Raw genomic sequence first — 25,798 nt, forward strand, 5'->3', positions numbered from 1 at the left:
TCGGCATCCTTAGAGGTGAGCCCAGAAATGAGTTCACAACTACAAAGGCTATGTGTGGGGTGGATCATCTCTTATACTTTACCAATTCTCTACCACTGTTTCTGCAGGCTCTGTTTCTGCGTGTGTAAAATGGGAATGGGAATGGTAGCCATCTCCTAGGGCAGTTGAGATAATTAAATGAATTGGGGCACACAAAGAGCTAATAATGACTTGCACTAATGTAGCACTATGGCTAGAGGTGTGGCTCAATAGTAGAGCTCCTGCCTAGCAAGCATGAAGCTCTGAGTTCAAACCCCAGTACTAAAAAAGAAAAAAATGCATTTATTGATAATTTTTATTATTGATTCAGTTTTCTTTACTAATTGGAGTACCCACCCTGCTTGGTTAAATGCATTTTCTACAGATTAAGTTAATCGTATCTGCCACGCTTAATATTCCATTCAGTGATCTGAAAATTGCTTCTTTAAAATAATGTGATAATATGTATGTGTTTTAATCTGATACATTGGGAATGTGACATCAATTATATTGCAGTTGATAAGAGAAATACGTGTGGTGAGAATGAATAACAGATTAGAAACATAGGACAGTTATTTCCCCAGAGAAAGCTAACAATGGTAAGTGGCATCTTTGCAGAACAACCTCTCAGCACCTTACCTCCTTAGAGGCAAATGAGTTGGCAGGGATCAGAGTGTCCACATGCATGACACACCCACCTGTCACTCAACCTGGCCCTGCTGATGGGCAGGCCAATTGGCAAACCACACAAAAGAGTGACTCTCCAAAGCCATCTCAAGGTAGGAGCATCCTTGAGAGTTTGGATCCAATGCCAGCTTTCACAAATAGAGCAAGAAGACAAGCCATCGTCTTGCGAAAATATCCATCTGGCAAGTTTCATTTAATTATCATGGGCAACTGTGTGATCAGGCTGAAAAGTAGGACACTACACACAAAAAACAGTAGACTCTTAGGAGAATGCTATTTTGCTGGAGACGGTAGGTGCCATACGGTAAGTCTCTCTGGACTCAGCTTAAATGTCACCTCTATTTCTAAGCAATCCTCAATTCTCCCAAGCCAAATCAGTTGATCTGTCTCTCTCTTCCAGTTCTCATGGCATTTAGGATTCCCTGACTTTGTTATGTTAGACCTTGGTCTGCTTTGTCTTTCAGACTATATGTTCTCAAGATCAGGAACCATGTCTGATTGATTGTACCTCTAACTGCGGTACATAGTAGAGCTAATGAATGATTAAGATTCTAAAGGCACCATATAGTAGCTCACACCTATAATCCTAGCTACTCAACAGGCTGAAATCTGAGCATCACAGTTCAAAGCCAGCCCAGACAGGATGGCCCATGAGATTTTTTATTACCAATTAACCACTAAAAAGCCAGAAGTGGAGCTGTGGCTCCACTATAGCAAGAAAGCTAAGGGACAGTTCCCAGGACCTAGTACTGCCCCCTCCCCCACATGCACGCACAGATCCCATCCAAGACTGGGGATATATTTCAGTTGTACAGTAAGGTTCTTTCCCCAAATCCTAGCACTATAAGATGGTGGCAGGAGGAAAGAAGGAGGGGAGAACCCAACCAATGAACAAGTCTCTAAAAGTCCAAAGGCACTGACTTAAGAATAAGTCTAATGGTGACTTTCCTAGTGGATATGTTTCTACTGTTCTTACAACAGATGGCCCAAAGAAATTCACAAATATGTTTAGATATGTAAATTTTTTTCATTCTGAGATTAAGTCTATCCATGATGACATAGATATTTGGACACGAGCTTCAAGTTCAGAATTTGGTTCTACTACCTATATTCTTCTTGTCACACATGCTTCCCAATGCCCATAATGCCACAGATGGACTTTTAATGGACCTAGATTCTGTAGAAGGAAGACATTTAAAAGTTGAAGGGATACTGCAAAATGTTGACAATGGTCTTCTGTGGTCATATGAAAGATTTTTGGATAATTTTTACTATTTTTGGCTTGTTTTCTAATTTCACTTTACAATGCACACATACACTAAAAATGCACCTATAAAATACTTTTTAGAAAACTGGAGCAGTTCAAAATTACATAACCAGTTACATTTCACTTTGGTGACAAGTACTCTAAGATCCAAGCCTTGCAGCATGACACCTGGTAGCAGTTATACAACAACAGTGCCCAGCCATGGTGCAGTCTGTCTGTCTGACCTATTTACTCCTGTGTGCTGGTTAATTAGGTAGTTGTTTTTAATGCTACTATTCCAGATGGATCATAACCTGTGGCTGGTTGAGCCACTTTTGTCCTGGCGGGCCTTAGAGAATCTTAAACTTTCCCTATGTGTCAGACATCCTGAGAAATGACCCTTGTGAAGATTCTGGAAGCCCCTCTCCAGAATCCCAGTAGGTTCATAATCTGATCCACCAGTGTACTTTTTAAGAGCACTTTCAAAGAACACCACCAGGGCCAGGCCTAGATGAAGGCAGGAGAGACAGTGTGACATTTCAGAAGACACTAGCGTTAAAAGTGTCACAAGATGGCACCTGTGAGGGCTTCGCTCTTTGCTTCACCGTCATCCTGGCCTGTCCCCAGTGGTAGTGGTGTGACATCTCATTCTGTAAAGGTTATTATACTAGCCCAGTCCATGGCATGTTGCATTAGGAAAATGTTTAATGCATAAAAATAATGAGCTAGGTGGAAATCTGATGCCTAAAAATGAAAACCCGAGCTCATCTTCATTTTATAAGTGGTTCCATGCCCTGTGAACGGCATTAAATATGCATTTTGCTGCTAAAGATACATACTCTCCCCAATTCTCCAGGTTAATCTAAGCTGCAGTTTCTCAGATATTCTGCCACAACCAGGATACCAAATGACACATTCCCTAATTCCTCCCAAGTTGGAGGTTTTAGATAAGCCTAAAAGGTGGATAAGTTATGCATTTCCTGGGGAGATTTAAAAAAATAGCCATTTCCTCCTTTCAAAGCATTGAGGACTTGTGTCATTCTGCTGTTTCCAACACTGATCAGCTTGTAGGCAGTGATTTGACTGAGAATTTATTGTTCACACAGTGAAAAGTCTAAACATTTACTGATTTACGGATTTGTGATTTTGAAAAATATTCTTTTCTACCACCATCAGGTCCATGTGGAATGCAGGAACAAAATGAATTTTAAGAACTCAGCCCAGACAACAAGAGCTGGAAGTGCGGGTGTGCAGAAGTGACTAGCAGGGAAGGTCCTTGGTTTATCTCTCTGTGGAGAAACATTTTTGAGACTAGGTCTTCTCTTGCCCGGTCCACCTTAGCTGACTCCTGCTATAAATGCACATTTGTCCACACTCTATAATCAGGCAGGACAAAGAATACAGACTTGAGGCTCCAAATAATAAAAGACTAAATGGAGAGCAATCAGAGGATCAATTTCTGTTTTTACAGTTCCAGGCTTTGCTGGAGTTGAATGGTGGTGTAGCAGCATTTTAGCAATTAATTTCTCACTATCCTGGTTTAGATCTGGATGAAACCTCCATTCCAGTCCTAACACTGTTATAATAAAGAAGTAAGAAAATCAGGTGAGAGCTGGAGGTACAGCTCAAGTGGTAAAGTGCTTGCCTGGCAAGCATGAGGACCTGGGTTCAAACCCCAGTACCATAAATCAATTGATAAGCTCAAATACACTCATAAAATAACTTAGTCTAGCTTTTTAACAAACTAAGTGGTATATTCCTAAGGCGCGCGCGTGCGCGCGCGCACACACACACACGCGCGCACACACACACACACACACACACACACACACACGCGCGCACACACACACACACACACACACACACACACACACACACACACACACACACACACACACGTTGTTCTGATTAGATAACATTCCCAATTAGGAGTCAGCTCAGCAAAACAGAGACAAGACGAACATTTCCAGTAAATACTTAGGACTTAGGCAGAGACCTCTGAGTCTCTCTTACAGCTGGCCATGACTGTCTTGAAATAGAACTTTTTACTTACAAGTCAGGTGTGGTAGCTCATGGCTTTAATCTCAGCACTCAAGAGGCTGAAACAGGAGAATCATGAGTCAAGGACAGCCAAGGTTGTAGAGTGAGACCCTGTCTCAATAAACCAAAACACAAAATACAGTAACCATGATCCTAAACTTTTACTTTTTGTTTTACTTGTACATCAAAATTTGAATTTTATTCTTTTTTTTCACAAAATTTTTATTCTCCCCATTACTTAAAAATAAAATCCTTAGTTTGTGGGTTATCCCATACTAACTGAATTTGAGATAAAGTTGAAAAAATAATGTCTGTACTTGGAGAAAGCCTTCCTGAGCCAAAATGACCATGCCTATTTGATATGCCCCCTGCTGTGGTACAACCCAGACATGAGGAGGGGCCCTGGGCTCACTCACCATACAATCCATGTGCGGTCAAGGTCTGTAGAGAAACGCTGTTTCTCTACCCTGTAAAGTAGCTAATTCATTCTCCACATCATTCAGAAGCAGAGAAGGGTACTGACACAATGCCCACAGAAAAATTATGTGTCTATTCCTGGAGTAATTTAAATTTCCACTGAATTACAGGTGACCCTGCATGCACTTACAAATAAAGGGGGCTAATCTGATGTAAAAATACACCTGGCTCAACTGAAAAGAAAAAAAAAATACCATCCAATTGGATTTCTGCAATACAAAGGGGCGACTCATGTGGTTTTTAGAAAAGTTCAGCCAAGTTGATTCTCCTGCTTTTCCAAAACCTACTCAGCAAGAAAGGGCCTATGCATACAAGGCAGTGAACTTTGCCCTTTTCTAAAAGGTTCAAGTCAATCTTCCCATTAGTAACACAACCTACAAGATCTCCCCCATTTGTTATACATCCTACAAAATCCCTTCATCAGTAACACACCCTACAAGATTAATTTCCTCATGAAATATGGAGGAAAATAATGATGCCAGCACTGGTGGAGAAGGGTTGAGAGGTATGTCTGCTAGTTTCATTTTTTTAGATGAGAATCAAAGTTCTACATTAAAATCAGGCTCCACATCTTTTTCTTTTCCAGTTTAAATTCTACATCTACTCTTGCATCTATAGATTCTCTTCATAAGGAGAAGTCACGCTTTAAAAAAAAACAGTATTCATAATTCCCAACCAATTTGAGAACAAAAGAAAAAAAACCCCACCCCAAACCATTTCAAGACAAGGGGGAAGGAGAGAATTCAAATACCCCATACATTCAATAAACCAACATGCTTTGCCTATAAAAAGATGATGTAAAAAATAAGCAACTATTTACCTAGATGAGCTGCCATCCTAAAATGATCAGAGGGTGATTTCTCTATTTGAAACTGTCCTGAGAACAGGCACAGAAAGAACAGAAAGGTAATGACAGATGGTAACCTTACTAACTTGCAGGCATGCGGGCAAGGTCACTCATTTGAGATTAAACAAGATAATTATAAGCATTAAAGAAGTCATCTGACAGGTTTCTTTGAAAACTGTCACACCATTTCAGAATTCTGCCTTGTTCTGTCATGTCTCAAAGCTGCATGACAGGGCTAAAGAGGTTCTGAAAAGTTAGACAAGAACATATTATGGCTAGGTGCCAGTGGTGCACTCCTGTAATCCTAGCTGCTCAGGAGGCTGAGTTCTGAGGATCATGGTTGGAAGCAAGCCTGGGCAGGAAAGTCTGTGAGAATCTTAACTCTATTAAAAAGCTGTAAGTGGAGCTGTGGCTCAGCTGGTACAGCACTAGCAAAAATGGTAAGAGACAGTACCCAGGCTCTGAGCTGAAGCCCCAGGACTGGCAAGAGAAAAACAAAAAAACAGACCCAAAAACCAGCACACAGTATGGCCTGGTAAGAGGCAATATATGTTACTCAATGCAAAACAAAAATAAACAAAAACCCAGATTAGAAAACAATATGACCTTGTGTTTATAAAAATATATTTAAAAATATATATAAAATATGGGATGGGACTGGGAGGTGGCTCAGTGGTAGAGTGCATGCCTTGCATGCATGAGGCCCTGGGTTCGATTCCTCAGCACCACATAAGCAGAAAAAAAAAAGGCGGAAGTGATGCCGTGGCTCAATGTGGTAGAGCGCTAGCCTTGAGCTGAAGAGATGAGGGACAGCACCCAGGCCCAGAGTTCAGGCCCACGGCCGGACCAGGAGAGAGAGAGAGAGAGAGAGAGAGAGAGAGAGAGAGAGTAATATGGGATATTTATAAGACTCAGTGATAAAACATAAATACACTTTGAAAGCTATACTTAAACCTGACTTATTTTTACTTTATATTTCCTGTTTTTTCTTATTCTTATAACACTTTTGTAGTAAGAAAAAATTGTTTTAGTTTTAAAAACACTTGTAATGAAAGGAGTGACACTGATCACGATTCATTGTACTATATTCATAAGCTGCTTTGTTGAATGGCACCTCCATGTACAAATGGTTTGTACATACCAAGCTACATTCTACTCTTCATGGGAGCCCCACCTTGAACTCTCAAAAGCAAGAGCATGGGTTGGAAGCATGGCTGAAGTGGTAGAGCATAATGCATCCAAGTTCAAATTCCAGTTCCACCCAGAGAAGGCCACATAAGTCAGAAAAGAGTTTTTAGTCAGCACCAGCCCTCTTTAAAGTATTTCAAGTATTTGATACACAGGTAGGTCCAATAGGAGCTACCTAATGAGGAAAATGCTAAAAGACAAACTTCTCGGCAAAAACCCATACAGAAATGTGTTGAAATTTAAAAATTCCAGCCTCAAACACAAAGAGAGCATGGTTTGGACATCCATCATTTGCAAGATCCTACCTTTTTTCCTTTCTTTTTTCGGGGAGGGGGGGAGGGAGGGGGGGTTGGTGGTGGGAAGGTCCTGGGGTTTGAATTCAGGGCTTGGGTACTGTCCCTGAGTTTCTTTTGCTCAAAGCTAGCGCTCTACCACTTGAGCCACAGCACCACTTCAGCTCTTTCAAGTAGTTTAGTAGAATTAAAGAGTCTCATGGACTTTCCGGCCAGGGTTTGTTTTGAACTATGATCCTCATACCTCAGCCTCCTGAATATCTAGGATTATGGGCATAAGCCATGGGCACCCAGTCTTTTTCCTTTTCTTGAGGGCCTTGGTGCTGTCCCTTAGCTTTTTTGCTCAAGGCTGGCACTCTACCACTTGAGCCACAGCTCTACTTTCAGCTTTACTCTGGTCAACTGGAGACATGAATTCCTGCTAGGGTTGGCTTCCAATTATGATCCTCAAATCTCAGGTTCTAGAGTAGTTAGGATTATAGGCATGAGCCTATAGGAAGACCTACTATCTTTTAAAAATAGAAAGAGGAATTTGTGTACAGTGGTACAGCACACATTTGTATGTGCAATGCCCAGTACCAAAAACCAAACAAACAAAAAAACACCCTTACAGGATAAGAAGTGGTAAATGTCTAAAGGAGCCAAGTTCTAGCAACTCTACTCTCCTTGGTTTTTGAAGACCATCTTCAAGAGCACAGTGGGCTAAAGTGTCCACCCTCCTCCCCCGCCCCCAACTGAGTAGTAGTCTTTAAAGCCACTATACTGTTTCAGCCTTGGAGAAGGTCCCTGAGCTTCCAGCCAGGTGGAGGACCCAGATGGCTGAAGCTACCCACATGGTAGGTTTGACAAGAGTACCTCCACTTTTAAAACTATGGGCCATTGCACTGATAGTAGTCCCTCCCTAGAGTTGGCTCAGTCATCTGTAAGTAAACTTGACTATGACCCAAAACATACAAAGGCAGCCCAGACTTTGTAAATGTGTTCAGAGGGGAACTTTCTCATCAAAAGGTTTCATTCTGGGTGACTGATTCCTTTGGCTGATTTAGCTGTACTGTACGATCTATAAATAATCAGTAACCTCAGGCAGGATGTTAATTATGAGATGCAGTGATTTAGGTATAATACATTATTTAGCATTTCCTTAAATTGTTTCTCAACTCCCTGTTAACACCCATCCATAAATGGAATGAAATTGATGACATCTGAGTTAATTTCATGCAGTCTAGCAGTCATTTGGGTTTCCAGTCTAGCCTAACCTTCAATCTACTTCATAAGGTAAAGAAGAAAGGCAAACCTTTTAGTGCTCAACATCTACCTTTCCACTCCTATCTGTGGACCACAGTAGCTGTGCAACTAGCTAAGGCTTGTCCACTAAAGGATAAAACTTTAAGATTAGAAAGAAATGTATTTATAACCTTAAAAATACTATTTCCTACATCTGTTAAAGTCATAATACTGACTTGGAAATATTGTCAGATAATGTTGGAAGTAGTATTTCAAGGTTACTGGATCTTTTGAAAACCATTGGAGAGACCTGGAAAATAACTGACTTACCCTAGTGATCATACCTTCTCCCCCCCCACTCTCTCTCAGTCTTGATCTTTTTTTCTCTCTTTTGCCTGCCTGCTTCCTTCCTTCCTTCCTTCCTTCCTTCCTTCCTTCCTTCCTCCCTCCCTTTCTTCCTTCCTTCCTTCTTAAAGTCTTTTTTTTTTTTTTTTTAATTTCTGTGTGTGCTGGTTCTGGGGCTTGAACTCAGGGTCTGAGTATTATCCCTGAGAGGCTGTTTTGCTCAAAGCTAGTGCTCTACCACTTGAGCCACAGATCTACTTCTGCCATTTTTTGATACTTAATTGGCAAAAAAAAAACAAAAAACTCTCATGGACTTCCCTGGCCCAGCTTCAAGTTTTCTTATTTACTCAAAAAAATATTGGAGTATATATATATGGGAAGGAAAGGTCAAATGAACAACTTAAGCTACATATATGGCTATTTATTGCCCTGAGTCTGGTAATTAACCTTTGTAACCAAAGAGATCACATTTCCTAAATAATTAGCATAAACATAAACTACCTAAACATCTTGATGATGCTATTGTCTATAACACTGACAGGAATTTGAGAAAGAGTAATTACCTATGAAGAAATCTTTTTTTTTGGTTGGTCGTGGGGCTTGAACTGGGGGCCTGGGCACTGTCCCTCAGCTCTTCAGCTCAAGGCTAGCACTCTACCACTTGAGCCACAGCACCACTTCCTGTTTTCTGGTGGTTAATTAGAGATAAGAGACTCATGGACTTTCCTGTCTGGGCTGGCTTTGAACTGCGATCTTCAGATCCCAGCCTCCTGAGCAGCTAGGCTTACAGGCCTGAGCCACTGGTACCTGGCTGTGGTAAAGTTTTTTCTTTTTGCAAGGGAAAGAAATCATCCGTATCAAAGTTTTTAGAAGTTGAAATTTATTTCTATGCACGTCTTGGATAAGCAATTCCAAGAGCAATTATAGTAATGCAAATTCAGTGAACACTGACTTTTGTTTCACTTTATGCTTGAGTGAGAACACCCACTAGTTTCCTCTGTTGTACTCAATGACAGAAAAATGTGTTCTAGCTCTTGGCCATTGAAACCACTGTGAATGTCACTGACACATGTAAACCATGGTCTGGTTAGAGAAATTAAAACAGTATTAAGACATGTGTGAGTTTTATATGTTACATATTTAAGTGTTCTCTTAACACTAATGGTCAGGTCATAATATTTTAAAAGTCTCACTCATAAGACCCTCCTCACCACACTTTCCCACACTCAATATATTGAAGTCTACATTATGGAATTATCAAAACAAATGGATTTTTCAACCACCCAACATTAAACCATCTCAAATCAAGGACGTTTTTATTGGCATTTCTTACAACCGAATCTATTAAGCAATTACATATCAGTGTCACTGGTAGTTTGAATTTCTGTGCTAACCCTATGCGTTTATTATCTTGACTTTTATTAATTATCATTTCACGGAACCTAATTCCTTTCTCCCGTGGGAAGGTGATTTACAGAATAAGCCATCTAGTAGACCTATGTATAACTGCTTCAGCTAAAATGATGTCAGTATGAACACAATGCTCAATGTTTTAAACTGTGAAGTGATTTAAGCTGTTGATTTGAAAGTTCAACATTTAAAAAAAATCCTCACCTATAATGCTATGAAACAAAAGAAACATATTTAAACCCAACAAACTAAGTGTAACTATACAGAATGACTGGGTGATGGTTCATAAGAGGCAGACAGTTCACATAAAAAATTCCAGCTTGCTGGAGTGCCACTGGCTCATGCCTGAAGTCCTAGAGATCTAAGGATTACTAAAGTCCACGAGATTCTTATCTTCAATTCACCAGCAAAAAGCTGGAAGTGGAGCTATAGCTCATGTGGTAGAGCAACAGCCTTTAGTGAACAAACTAAAGGACAATGCCCAGGCCCTGAGTTCAAGCTCCAGTTACATATATACAAATGTGTATACAACACATGCACACGCGCACACGCGCACACGCGCGCGCACACACACACACACACACACGCAGACTCACACACATGCACACACATGCACAGCTCTATCAAAGGACTTAGAATCCCAGTGGGTTAGAGAAGTGAAAGAAATGCCTTTAGTGCTTATACAAAACCCCTAAGAAGAAAGCCTTCCTGAGCAGCAGGGGGTAAAGTCTACTTAACCTGCTCAGTATCCTTAGTGTGATCAAGCAGGACCTCGACCACAAGGTGGAAGATAGAAGACCCACACTAGATTACAGGAATAGGCTCTTCCTAACAGGGAGGGATCATTTTAGAAGTTAATGGCTTACCTGCTTTCAAACAAGCATGGGTTCCCAGCAGAAGTGATTACAATTGACCAGTCTGATAGCAGATTAGCCTCGAAAGTAAGATGGTAGCAATCCCCCCTCCCTCCCAAAGTTGGAAATGCTCTTCTATGGTCAAGTCTCATGACCAATGGGAAGATCACAAACTGGCAAAGAAGACAAAGGAGAGAGGGAGAGAACACAAAGCACATGACTGTAAAATCCCCAATGGCCCAGCTTCTCGAAGTCAGCTGTATGGAGAACAACACACCTTCATGATCTGCAATCCCTGAGCCACAGGAAAGAAAGGCCTGGAAACAGAGGGGAAGTATTTGGAAGGGCTGATCTGGCAGAGTAACTTTTATATCTGGGGAGATGAATAAATAACAAGGCTCATACTAGTATTTATATCTGTTTATTTCACTTCTCTAGTGATTTTTCTTACTGTATTTTCCAGACTTATTGATCCACAGTAAATTGAAAATCTTTGTGTGGAGGTGTGGAGGGGTTCACTGTAATAGATGAACAAGACTTACTATACTACAACATTCATAATAAAGTCTTATACAAGCCATTTGCATATTATGCTTGCAAGGATATTGATTTGCCTACAGTCATCTCTTAAATTAGTTGAATATTAAGATTTTTTCAGAAGTAGCTAATTTTGCCAATGTGTAGTAATAGTAAGCTCCTTTGATTAACATCTGAATTAATCTAGAAATATTTGAATTGAGGGCCAATGAGATATCAAATAATCAAAACTATCTGAGCAACTGAAATATTAATTAAGATTTCCCTTGGAAAGGGAGAGTTTGGAGTCAAGTAAGTTTGGGATAATTCTCTCCATCCTGGAGCCTGCTCCTGGGGAAGTACAGAACATATTAAGGATTCTGTAAAGGTTGTCAATAAAAACTGTATTTTTAATTATAAGCATGCAACCCTTATTTTTCATGGTACTGGGTATCGAACCCATAGTGTTGCCTCTGCTAGGCAAGCACTTTGCCACTGAGCTACCTCCCAGCCATCGACCTTTTTTAAATCTAAATTCACATTAACATTTTATTCAGGAAGCATAATGTTGGAAATGCTGACATAGTGAAAACAAACCCTTCTACATAAGCAATCAAAACTCCTGTCCAGATGGCCATTTCCTAGCTGTTTCTCTTCCCTATTTGTAAGTGGATTGGACTATTCACCCATCACCCATTCACCCACTAACAGGACTGAGCTGTGGCCTCAGATGGAGTCCTAAGTGAAATCACAGCAGGTGGGAAATCCAGGATAGGGAAGGGGCTCCCAGTCTGTGTTCCCACAACTATCCTTGTGGCCCACACAGTCCTATTCCTCCCTTCTGAAAGGAAATGTTCTTTGGTGAATCCCAATCCCCATGCTACCCTCCAGTCAGGGATGGCCAATTCCAATAGCCATTTACTGAGCCACTGGGTCTCTGATAGAGCTGGTTTGGTAGATACTGGCTAGTCCTCCTTTGCAAACACAGGTTGGAGTCAGAGCAGAGCCAGGAGGAAGCTCCTCATTCAGCCAAAGCCCCAGTAGGGCTTTTCCACCCCCTTGGCCTTAGCCTCTGTGTAGGCATTTCCCCAAGAAGTTGTAGGGATGAGAGGTAGGTGCTTACAGCAATGGAAGACTCAATATTGAAGGTCTCATGAACATAACCAACTGTCCCCCCAACCACCTGCTATTCTTCCACAGTCCCCACATTTCTCAGGAATGACCCATTAGCTAGATTCATGTGCATCAGTCTTAATGGGAGAACAATCTATTAAGTGTCAATAGTGGGACAGCCTGGGAAGAAGAGAAAGTGCTATAACAGAGGACAGTCATGTCAGATTTCCCATGCACTGTCAAAGTCCAGTTCCTACTCATCCACCTCCCTACTTCATCAATCCATAATAGTCTACTGTCCCTCAAACAACTGTGATTTTCACCATTGATGGCCTCCGTTTACTTCAGAGAGACAGTTTCTAGCATTTGTGCCACTTTTATGTGGTCATTGAAATGTAGGGCAAGGACTTGGTTTTACTCTTCTAACCACCAAACCATGCAGTCTCTGTTAAAGTCAAAATTATCATGAAACATTATTTACATAGTACACAAGAAACACAGTTGTGCAGCTGTTACAGACAGAAGCCTCAGTGTGCAGTAAGAAATAAATATATAAATATAGATATAGATAGACAAGGAAGGAGCTCTGAATTTTACTTACTGTTCACATAAACACTAAAGGTCACAGAAGCATTGACATCAGAGTTGGACACAAGAAATGTGTAGGTGCCTCCCTCGGTCCCTTTTAATCTGGTTAGATGAAGTTTGCTTACATATCTACAAAGAAAAGATGATAATCAACCTCTAGTAGACAAGACCTATCCTTTTACACTTCTATCTGGAACTACATATGTATTTGAAGAGAAATATAACTCATTGAATTCCCAGCAGTAACAAAATTCATATTAAAAATGCATACATGGTTGATGTAGGACAAATGACTGCCCTATGACAACAGAATATGGAAAGGCCAGTTAACACAATCAGGCCCCTGCTTCTGCCCTCATGGGCTATCCTCATGACCACGTCCCTCTGCCCACGCTATTTCCTCCCTCTGTGGGTGTCCTCAACTTCACCTACCTGGACAAACCCCAACCTGGCTAGCATTCATACATCCACCACCATCATGGGGACCCTGCAGCCCTTCCAGAGCTACACTCTCCACCACTCCCACACCTTGTTTCTTGGGGTTCCACAATCTTCTGGGATTTCTTCTATCCCACTAAATTCTTTTTCCCAGAATCCCAGAATGGTGAGTGCATATGCTACAACCTCGAGCAAATCCCTGACATGTACTCTGATGTGCCTGTCTGTAGCCCATGAACAATTCTCCTCAAATGCATTACCCTTGGCACTCTCCCCTTACCAGAGGACAACCACTCTTGCTGTAAACCACCTGCTGCTTGATCCTAACTTTCCAACCTTAATCTCTAGTGCAGGTATCTCTGTACTATGCCATGTATGCTCTGCATTCTTCTAGCCCCAGCTCCTTATGGGCCCTGCTGTGGGAATTACTCATACCTTATGCCTGCAACTTTCTGCCAAAGACTGCCTTTCACACTGAGACTGACTAGATGTTGATAGCCTGCAAGGTCTGCAGACCATGAGTAACTGTGATGGGAGTACACAAGCCCCAGAGTGCAGGGCTCCCAACAGTCACCTCCCAACACATACACCTTTACTTGGATCCTTTCCCCATTCCCTGACAGCTCCCTGTTAAACACCTGAGCTCAGATTCTGTCCCATGGAACTTGATCCAAGACATTCTAGTCAGAATTCTCAAGATTCAACCTAAGAGTACCTTCAGCTTCTCCTTTCTTCTCACTCAGTCATTCCCCAAATCCATCTTCTGTCTACCCTCAGTTCTCAACCCAAAGCACTGTCCTGCCTCACCCATAGTCTTCCAAGAGCCAAGGGCTCCTGACTACACAACTCTATCCAGACACCTGCCCCTGATGCGTCATTTCACCTTGGTCAATCTTTTTTATCCCTCTGCTGTTTCTTCTTCCATAAAAATGGGGGAAGAGCATCTTCATATACAGTTTGTGAGGACTAAAATACATAAGGCACTCAGAACCAGGCCTGACAGAAAGGCATGTTCACTACCCATAATGTATTATTACTAGCCAACCACAGTCAGGTGGTGCCTGACTGTGATCCCAGCACTTAGGAGAATCATGAGTTTGAGGATAGCCTACGCTACAAATTGAGACCCTGTCTCAAAAAGTATTATTGCTACTATTATATTGTTTTGAGGATCAACTAAGAGTTCTGATATTCATTGTGTGGCCTAAAGTTATTCAATAATCCTTAGTTTTAAGACTTTTAAGAAACAAGTAAAGATACTCCTTTTTCTAAAGTGATTTTATTTATTGTATCCTACATATATATATATATATATGTGTTGAGCTCTTTTGGGGGGGCTATCCTCAGAACTCTTTAAGAGAGACCTACTCCTACTTTACAAATGAGAAAACTGAGGTAGAGATTCAGTCTGCCTGTCTGTCTACCTCTCTCATGTTTATATACAGATGAAAAGGGATTATTCAGATGAGGATTCATGAGGCAACCATTTCCAGGCCCAGAGTTGTTGGCTTATGCCTATAATCCTAGCTACTCAGGAAGTTGAGATCTAAGGACTGAGATCTGAAGCTAACGTGGGAAGAAAAGCCTGAGACACATCACAAATTAGCCAGCCAAAACATGGAACTAGAGCTGTGGCTCATGTGGTAGACCACTAGCTTTCAGTGGAAAAAGCTAAGAGCGTCTACTAGTCCTGAATTCACACCCTAATACAGACATAGAGGGGAAAAGGATAGAGACAACCCTAGATTTCCTTAGCTGTGTCTTCTCATGCATTGATGGGACAAAGAAATAGGATCAGACAAGTAGGAGAGGGGGAACTTGGGGAATCTACAGGGCCCAGGTCTTACCTGATATTGCTTTCGTTCTCAGACTTGGGATAATCTTCCCATTTGTTGGTGGATGTCTTGTTCATGTACATCCATTGCTGGTGCTCAGGTCTGGGGTAGGCTTCATACTCAACAATCAAATCTACATTTTCTCCATCATTTACAAATATCGTCGTGTTCATCATGGAGAAGATATTAATGAATCCTTTATCTAATTATAACACAGTAAGACCAAAATTGTTAGCCTCCACTGTCTGACAAAAATCACAACCTAAATAGAGTTACAATGATGATTGACTGCCTTCCAGTATTAATTGGCAACAAGAAGTAAGAAAATGTGAGCTAGCCGTGTTACCTTTTACGCTGCTCTCGCAAATTCCCTGCCATATGGTGAGAAAGAACACACACTGGAAATGGAAAGCAGTTTCCTAAGAGATCTGTCTCTATCTCAAGTCTTCTAAATCTACTAGTCTTGATGTATTTGGGGTTAAAAGAGATTTGAGCTACACAGCTCACTCCAGAACCAATAGAATTGTAAATGTGATAAGGTCAGTATTTTTTTTAAAAAAGGTCAACATTTAAATAAAAGAATCCTAAAGTATTACAGAGATGCTGAAAAATGTGATTTTGTATTTGAAGAAAAATATACCTAGGTATCTCATCACACCATACATATTACTGGTAAATCACAGGTAACATTTTGATAATGAACCTATACTTTTAACTAAGCCACAAAACTATTTACTATCAGACTTCTAAAGAGTGAGAAGGGCCAGGTATGGTAGTACATGTTTGTTATCCCAAAATTAAGAGGATGTGGCAGAAGTATAATGAGTTCAAGACCAACCAGGGCTGCAAAGTGAGACCTTAGAGAAAAGGAAGGAGAGGGGAAAATAAGATAGATAGAAGAGATGAGGAGAGAGAGCCAGGAAGAGAGGCTGGGAGGGGACTGAGGGTTTTGAAGCATTTAGGAAGCAACAGAACAAAAATACCTTAACAATTTCAATGAGTAAACATTAAAAAATTTCTGTATAGCACAATTAACAGAAAAGAGGAGGACATTAAATATAAAAAAGAGAGAAATGTTTGACCAAACTGGTAATTAAATCTAATACCACTTTTCACTTATTAAAATAGCAAAACTAATTTAAAATAATCTCTAACCAGCATGCAAGAGTGATAAAATAACATTGAATTACACACTACACACTGGCAAGACTCAATTACATATTTTTAAATCTAATCCTATAGTTGTGATTTGAGAATTCCCCTTAAAATTGGGGTAGTTACATATACAAAAAGAACTACTTATACTAGTTACAACATGTTTAAATGACAAAACAGAAAATCATCAAATAATGCAACACACACAAATAAGTCAGGATGGTCTCAAAGTTGTATTCTCTCCACTATTCCATATTTGTATCCAGATCCTACTTCAAGTCCCTAAAAAATTACTATTCTGTCTCTTCTTACCCCTGCCCCACCACTAGCAACTCCTGGAATAATACAGGCCAGATTCAGATTTCACAACCACAATTCTTTCCAGTCACACATTTATAATTCTTGGAAATTGATGAATGGATTTTTAAAATCCGATTACATACAACAATATGCTCAAAACATCCTTTCTAATTGCTTTCTGGAGCTGAAGCTGATATATCAACATGCTCCCTAATCAACTTAGCAAATTAATGCTTATGGAGTTTAATATTTTAAAAGCATGGCCTTCTATTCAAATTAATAAATGGTTCACAATCACGTTTGGGGACAAAGTAGAACACCACTTTCTGTGTGCTGACTCTGTAATTACTAGGGAGGACTCTTTTTCAGTCTGGTGAGATATTTTCCCTTAGAACACAGGCAGAGACACCAAAATTTTAGAAGATTATTGTAGGATAAATCACACAGTACTGTTTCACAAATTATTAAAATTTGGGGAGGGGGAAGAAGAGAGATGAAAACAAACATTGTATCATTTCATTATTGCTCATGATGACAAATTTCATGCTACAAATACTTAATCAGAGCCAAGCTCCAAGAGAACAGTTGCTCAGATGTATGTGCATATTGTAATATTTTATACTTATATAAATTCTATTTAGTAATTAGATCTGAATAAAGTTGGGAAAAGTTTTCTAAAACTTAAAAAAAACTTTTAGAAAACTGATGAAGTTAAATTTATACTTAAAAGATAAAAAAGGTATGAATGGAATACTTTAAAAATAGCCATTCTTGTTCTCAGCAAATCAAAACCATCAAGTAACTCACATCATTTGCTCTCTTTACATGTATATTTAGGAAATAGCTCTGTGAGATTTTTTTGGGGGTGGAGGCAGGGAGTATTCAACCAACTGGCAGACCAGACCAGATATGATATACTCAGGTATATGACCGTGTTCTGCTATTGTTGGGTAGTAGAATCAAACTCACTGCCCTCCTTCCTGATAGCACATTTTTTAGGCTGCAGATGAGGCTCAGGCAACAACTAGTATATGTCTGAGTCAAGCAGAAAAGGTCAAGTAAGTTGATGTTAGGGAAATGAACCCTAAGATATGGATTCAAATGCTTTTTTCTTTCATGTGATTGTTTCTAACATACTTATAAGATGATTTCTTTTTTGCTTTGTATGTCCCTCCCCCACAATATAACCCCTGCTTTCACTGTATTTGATGTTGGTATAATTTGTGGAGGGGAAAGGAAAAAACAAATTGTTAAAACGGGGATACAGGTGGACCCATTGCAACAATGAGATGTACAAGTCGTTATATTGAAAACTTTACAACTTTGGTGGAGTTGGGGGAGGAGGAGGATTCGGTGGGTGTGTGTGTGGGGGAGGATGGGAAGGGATAACAAAGGAGGAGGCAACAATGCTTGATAAGAAATGTACTCCTTATTTTGCCCATGTAATTGTAACCCCTCTGTACAGTATTTTCACAATAAAAAAAGAAGGGAGTTACAGAACAGGAAAATCTCAATTCAGCCCATACTACAAATGAACTAGGGCCCATAAGTGGCAAAATAATGAGGCAAAAAGTAGAGGAGCCCAACCAAAAGATTCAGAGAAAGACTGTAGGCTCTAACCACTGAGCTGCCTGATAAGCAAAGCCAGTGATCATTTCCAAACATAAGTCAATCAGCAAGTACTAGAATTTTAGCAAAACTAAATTTCTACTTTATTTGGTGGAAGGAGGCAGTAGGTAGTTCAGAGACAGGCTGGAATGTTAATAACAACTTTTCATTTTTTTCTGTTAAAACCGGTAGAATTTGCTTTTGTGTTCTAGGTGCAAGAGGGTACAAAGTATAATAATATTCATTCATTTGGTGCTAATAAAATTCCAAGAATCTGTTCCTAGAATTTCATTTACATAAAAAGGAAAATTAGTAATTTCTTTTTTCACTATTTCCAGTAATTTATACATTCCCAGAGATATTTACCTACTACTTTCAAGGTTGTTGTGACATTTGCTGATCCAAAAGAATTATTGGCGTAACACATGAACACTCCAGAATCATTAACTCTTGTTGAGCTGATAGTCAATGCTTCTTGGCGTTTATAATCGAAGTCACCCTGATGCCAGCTATTGCGTTTTACCTGTGCTTTAGTCTGTTGGTTTCAGAAGAGGAGAAAAATACACATACACATAGAGAGATTATCATATAATTTATATTCAGGGATCTTTCCTAAATTAAAAATAGCAGCAATTAACTTCTCCATATTAGCATTCATTAGACCCTACTGAAGTAGGAATAATAAAACATGGTGACAAGCCTGTCACTAGAAGCCTTCATATTCCAGGGTTACATTGAAAGATAGTCATTATTAATGAGTAGGGAAAACATGAAAATGAATTCCAAATTCTGTGCTATATGTATCCTATCTTCAAAGTTACTACTTAAAAAATATTATAGAATACTGATGATTTGTAATATGAGTCTGCTTACTTAGGTCATTAACATTCTTTTTCTGTTCTGTTGCTCAGTGATTGAAAGAAAATACATTGCTACTCACAATAAGATTCTATTTTATTACCATTTAGTCTCTGCAGGGACAACAACAGAATCAGAATGGCTACAAACAACCTGGAAGTTCATCCTACAGTTTCTTACCTAGTGATATTCTGACATCTACCGAAGAAAGGAGTTGGGAGTTAAGAGACATAAAAGACCAAGCCCCAAAGGATTTAATCATGTGTTGTGGATTTACTTTTGTAATGTCACCATCCCAAACGTAGTGTCTACAGACAAGATATGAAGAGGCTGCTTACACTTAAAATCATAAGAAAACCCTAATCTAAATAAGAGCAACACTATTGAAAAGATATGCAGAGCGGGACACAGCTTACTGTATCTTCCAAATTTCATGTAATGTGTGTACATTCCTATCACAATGCAAAAAAAAAAACCCTCATACATACCTCTTATATCTATATAGATGTATCAGTCTAGACCAAAAAAAAAAAAAGAGAAAGAGAGAGGGAGGGAGAGAAAAAGAAAGAGTGAAAGGAAGAAAGAAAAAGGGAGAAAGAAAAAGAGAAAGGAAGAAAGAGAAATAAAGAAAGAAAGAAAGAAAGAAAGAAAAGAAAAGAAAGAGAGAGAGAAAGAGGGAAGGAGGGAGGGAGGGATGGAGAAAAGGAGGGAGAGAGGGAGGGAGGGAAGGAGGAAGGGAAGGAAGGAAGGAGGGAGGGAAGGAGAGAGGGAGGGAAGGAAGGGAGGAAGCGAGGAAGGAAAAAAGAAAGGAAGGAAGGAAGAAGGGATGTAGGGAAGGAAGGAAGGAAGGAAGGAAGGAAGGAAAACAGTTGTTGCTGACAAAGATCAATATTAAGAGTGATTCCTTGGCCAGGTGGCTATAACATAGTTAAGCTATCAGCCAGTGATATCTGTTAGAGCCATCCTTGTAGAAAGCAGCTTTGAAGGATGCTCATAGCCTCTGATCTACTCTAGCAAATTTTATCTAGGAGAAACTAGGTAGGTGGCTCAGTGGTAGAGTGCTACCTTGCATGCACGAGGCCCTGGGTTCGATTCCTCAGCACCACATAAGCAGTAAAAGCCAGAAGTGGCGCTGTAGCTCAAGTGGTAGAGTGCTAGCCTTGAGCTGAAGAGCTGAGGGACAGCGCCCAGGTCCAGAGTTCAGGCTCCACAACCGACAAAAAAAAAAAAAAAAAAAAAAACTAGGAAATTAAGAGAAGAGCTTCACATGTTGACTACAGTGGTAACTCAAAGTGATCTGAAAGCACATAGGAAATAGCAATAAAAGTTATGACTGTGTGGAAGATAAGCGTTTGTGTTACCTAAAAAAGGAGAAATTGAGTGGGGGCCCTAGTAGTTCATACCTATAATCCTACCTACTCATGAGGCTGAGACCTGAGAATTGAAGCCAACCTAGGCAAGAAAGTCTGTTAACCTCATATCAATTAACACCAAAAATGTGGAAGTGGAACTGTGGTTAAAGTGACAGAACACTAGCCTTGAGCAAAAGTAAGCTTAGGAACAGTGCCCAAGCCCTGCGTTCAAGCCCCAGTATAGAGAGAAAAAAGAAACAGAATTTTAAAAAAATTACCTTACAACTGCCACCATAACTGAGAGGAAGGGGGACACAAATATGAAAAAAATATAGAAATATGTACAAATATATGGACAAAATATGAAAAGCTCTGGGCTATGTAGGATTTATAAGGAGAAGCAAGCCACTTGTGATCATGGAGCACTTGACATGGAGTCAAATTGATTTATGCTAAGAATGTATAAAAGATATGTCCCAGATTTTAATGACTCAACATGAAAAAATGCAAAATATCTCATTAACAAAAATGATGGCATTTGGATAATGGACCAAAGGCGACATTATTATTAAAATTACTTTTTCTGGGTTAATTTTTTATTTTATTATAATGTATCTAGTAGAAAAATTTTAAAATCATGAGACTCGTGCATACTATAAAGTACTGCTAGTGATAAACAAGGGATTCAAGCTAGTTTTTTTTCCCCCCTAGTACTATCATACTTAGGAATTTCTTATTCAGTACTGAAGATGAAGCCCAAGGCTATTCACATAGTAGCCAAGTATTGTATCACTGAACCAGCCACACCCTATCCCAACTTTTGAAACTTTTTTTAACATCAAAATGAGCACACAAGGGCTAGGAATGTGGCTCAAATGGTAAGGAACTTGCTAGAGCAAGGCCTTGAGTTCAAATCCTAGTACCAGAAACAAAAAAGCAATATAAAAGTTGACTGTTGAAGGTGAAGAAAAAGAAGAGAAACTGGCTGTCCTCTTAACTTGCTGGGTTTGGGAGCGAGTCAAAAGTACCACCAGCATTAGCTTTCACTTATAGAAAGTGTGAGGGAACAAATGTGCCTGTAAGATCTTGCCAGCATAGAACACCGGGTAGACCTGAAGCCACTCCTTCTGTGAATCTCTTCAAAGGACTGGTTGAAATCTGCCATTCCACTGTAGAACATCCATGAACAAGAAGAACATGCAATGACCAAGTCAAGTGACAGCAAAGTAAAGTGACAGTGGTCATTGTCCATCAGACTCTCCAAAAGCAGGACAATGGGTAGATTAGATAGATACTAAGTTCTGGACTAAAAGTATCTCTCTTTCACTTGTCAAAGCCTGGAGTCTACAATAGGGCACTGCTCAGGAACACTATGCTGGATGGACAGCTTGGTCCTAAGTGAGGTGATATGAAAATCTAAATCCTGAAGGTCATGGTGTAGGATACTGTCAAGATTGGAAATAGGAATAAATAAAAATACCAGTGCTCAGAAGCATTAGCAAAGTTAACCAAGATTAACACATGATGGATAAACTATCTTATGCTTCAATAAATTTTAACAACTCTAAAAACTTATTTATCCTAAATTTCATTGAGGTAAATTTATCCTAAATGGTCAGGATCAAACATTATTACTTTAAAATAATTTCAGAGTACTAACAGTATTCCAAATTAAGCCAAAGAATATCAATACAATGTTCATGGGTGAACTCTGGCAAAGAGCCACGAGTGCCATCTGCAAGTCACACATTACATGTTTGCACGTGACTTGGTTTGCTTTAACCCTTCGATGTACACACTGGGCTTTCCCCCAAAGAGCTCCCAACACTAAAGCCTTATCTAACAGCACCAGAGGATTAATTGGGAAGAGCATGCAGGGCTCCTGGGAAAAATGGTTCAGAACAAATCACCTGAGGCAATTTAATTTCTCATCTCAAAAAGGCTAATTTTTATACAGAGGCTCAAAACACACATGGGCTAAATCATCTGAAACCAAGGATTAGAGAAAGCCAATTAATATGAGACTGTGTTCAGTAAGGTTAGCCAAAAAGCCATACATAAGCTATTCTTTTTTATTACCTTAAATGACATAGAAACTAAAAATTATTTCTCTGAGCCATCAGTATGGAAGAAGTCTCTCATACAATCCATTCCCCAGAGCAGCTTTCATTGAGCAAGACAGTATCCATCATGGGTCCACACAAATATATCACCATGTCCCTGAGTTACACTAATCATCATGGTTATTTTTTTAACAAATCATTTTTTAACCAGGCATGAAATTGCCAATACTAAATATAAGGCATGTAGAGGAGGAAGAGATATAAAAAGGAGGTATAAAGAGTATTTCTTTTTTCCAAGGTAATGTATACATACATGGTAATGAAGAGAAGCCTCTGGTAGCTAATTAACTAGATAGTGGAGATTACTTAAAAAAAAAAAAAAGCCTAGCTAAGATGTATTGAGTTTTAACATATGTTGAACACGCTATCTGACAAATACTAGTGATTCAATATCCATTTATTAAATGAATGAGAGCCTAAACATGTTCAAATATTTTGGATTGAAGATAACCATGTTATTAATAGCAACCGAAACAAATAATGGACCATTAGCAATCTAATCTCAGGTAACCCGCTTCAAAAGAGAAAATCAGATCCATAGAACACTCATCACTCAAATGATTAGGCTATGCTGTTGGGGACAGAAAAGCTTCTTGATTCATATCTGACCCATTTATTTATTCTTTGTAAATACGGAGGGGAAAAACTTGGGAAACTATTTACTATCTTAAGTTACTTAGCCTGAGCAGAAAAATAATTTTAATGATATTTGTACAGTTAACCATTAAAAAAAATCTATTAAAGTCATTCAAAGAAACAGTATTAAATAATAACATGAGACCAGAGTTACGTAAAACTTTTTCAGAATAAATTTCAAGAAGATAGTTCTCAATAATAAGAAATGTGGTGAGGCATTGGTGGCTCACACCTGTAATTCTAGCTCATCAGTAGGCTTAAACGTGACAGATAAAGTTTGAAAGGCAGCCTGAAAGGTCCATGAAATTCCATCTCCAATTTTAAAAATCTAGGCTGATGGTATGGCTCAAGTGGTAAAGCACCAGATAAACAATCAAGCTAAGTAAACCTGAAGCTTTGAGTTCAAGTCCTGGTACCCCTAAAATAGCAATAATAAAAAATGTATATGTGGAAATACATAGAGGCAATATACATATGAATATATTTTCAGATAATTCCAAAAGATAAACATACTACTGGAGTCACCCTAGGACATGCTTTTAAGGGAAAACATTAAAAATATTTACACAGAGAACAAAATATTGAGACAAATAAAGGAAACAATTCACTTACTTGACTGTTCTCCTTTATCCACATGGAACCCACAGAAGAAGACACATCTTTTATTGTGCATATCACTGTAAAGACTTCTCCTTCCCTAAGAAGATAGCTTGGTTTGGATATAGACACAATTGGTATAGCTTTGATGGCTAGAATAAAAAGAAATGCATTTAAACAATTTCTTCTATTACAGATTGAAATTTTAGCTTGCCTTTTAAAATCTTTGCTCAAATGTGTACAGCTTACTTCATTATCTTCTAAATAAAATAAAAAGTATATCTGAAGACAGGCAGCTGGGTGCCAGTGGCTCATATCTGTAATTCTAGCTACTCATGACAATGAGATCTGAAGATCCAGTCTGAAGCCAAAAAGCTTGGGCAGACAAATGATAGAGACTCTTTTATCTCCAATTAACCAGCAAGAGGCCAAAAATGGAGGTGTGGCTCAAGTGGTAGACTGCCTGCTTTGAGTGGAAAAAGTGAAACAAGAGCTGGAGATACTGAGTTCAAGCCCCAAGATTGACACTACAAAGGACCTTAGCAATTAAACCATGCATCCTTCAAGTAAATTCATTAATATTGAGGGGGAAAGCTAGGGATGGCTACTAAGAGATTGCAGTGATTCTGGGAAATTGCTTTTTCAAGACAGGAAAGAACCCAGCATAGTGAAGCAGGTTTAGTTTTTACCTCAGACAACCTTGGGTGATTTCATGGAATGTGACTTAAAAGTAATTACATCCTTCTAACCAAACAGGCATCTTTCCCAGGCACTGTACAAATAACATCTTGCTTGTCTCTGAAAATCTCAGTTTTTAAGTTAACTAAAATGTTCCTTAATTTCAATGAGCATACCTTTTCAAAAGTCTTAATAAAAAACTGTACTCAAAAGCTGAATACCAACTGCTGTCGATTAAATAATCTCAGATATAAAATCCAGATTTTTATCTTCTGGTTACTGAAATATCCTACTTGGTGTCATAATAATAACAGACCATAGTTATAATTTCCTTCTCAGATCTCAGAGTTTGAGAATGTATGAAAATGGATTAGCTAAAAAGAAAGTCAATGCAGGTGTTAATGATGAATCACAGAATGAATTACTTGTACACTAATCTTTTCAAACAGTATAATTAAAGCTTTCTATCAGGTGGGTACACTTTGGGATATCCTAAGTCAGCAGACTTAATGACCATCTCAGTATGTTCTAAATGCCAATCTCAGGCAGGCATACCTACCTTAGCCAGCAATGGTCAAGGATCTATTAATTGAAGCTGGGACTATGGAAGGATGAATTCAAAAGGAGCTAAGTTTTTAGGAGCTGTGAATTAATGAAAACCATGTGATCGCCAATAGTAAGGTAGGTCAGAGAGAAAAGAAATGGTTGACATGGTTTTCCTATCATCAAAAGAGGAAAGGAAAGGGCCATACCTGCTCTTACTTTCAGGACAAGTCTATCTGACAAAACCAATTTCCCATCTCGCTCTGCAGCACAACGGAAACAGAGACGGTGGTAGGCTCGCTTGACGTTTTTGATGGTGATGCCAGCCTTGGGATCAGGGACAAACATCAGGTCTTTGGGGAGAGGTTTCCCCTCACACTCCCTGAGGGAGTAATTGTCCACTTCTGGGTCGGTTAGAGGACAGCGAACCAGTGTATCATTATCTTCTTTACCATACAGGAGAAGGTTAACAAGGAAGAGCTTGTCCGGATCTAAAGCATATCAAACAATAATATTTTTTAAGTGAAAACATTTTTCAAAGACCTAAAATGTTGCTTTTCATGACTGCAATCCCTAGTGACCCAAGCAACTTATTTCCTATGTGAACAAAAGCAAACTCTATCCATATAGTAGAAACAATTAAAAGTGAACATTTATTAAATAATTTCCAAGTGTCAAGCACTAACCTTTGACCATCACACATTTTATCTAACTCTTCAGAGTGTCAGATAGAAATGCTTGAGATCTGAAGTGTTTCAGATATTACAGTTTTGAGAGTTTGGAATATCTGCAGAGATTTTATTGGTGAAGCTCTAGAATTCAAAATTCC

The 25,798-nt window shown here is 39.2% G+C and overlaps 1 protein-coding gene across 2 annotated transcripts in view; it reads right to left on the reverse strand.

Moving 5' to 3' along the window:
* The window catches only part of Kit (KIT proto-oncogene, receptor tyrosine kinase), an 86,645-nt gene that overhangs the window by 19,711 nt on the left and 41,136 nt on the right, over positions 1 to 25,798 (reverse strand). For both annotated transcript variants that reach the window (XM_070013061.1, XM_070013060.1), the window contains exons 3-7: positions 25,179 to 25,460; positions 23,764 to 23,900; positions 18,549 to 18,717; positions 15,132 to 15,321; positions 12,860 to 12,975 (exon numbers count right to left, since the gene is read on the reverse strand). In XM_070013061.1, coding sequence (XP_069869162.1) covers positions 12,860 to 12,975; positions 15,132 to 15,321; positions 18,549 to 18,717; positions 23,764 to 23,900; positions 25,179 to 25,460 — 894 coding nt within the window. The remainder of the gene's footprint in view (positions 1 to 12,859; positions 12,976 to 15,131; positions 15,322 to 18,548; positions 18,718 to 23,763; positions 23,901 to 25,178; positions 25,461 to 25,798) is intronic.

This window comes from Dipodomys merriami, unplaced genomic scaffold (genome assembly GCF_024711535.1).
Source record: "Dipodomys merriami isolate MVZ:Mamm:240054 unplaced genomic scaffold, mDipMer1.0.p SCAF_9, whole genome shotgun sequence".
NCBI lineage: Eukaryota > Metazoa > Chordata > Mammalia > Rodentia > Heteromyidae > Dipodomys > Dipodomys merriami.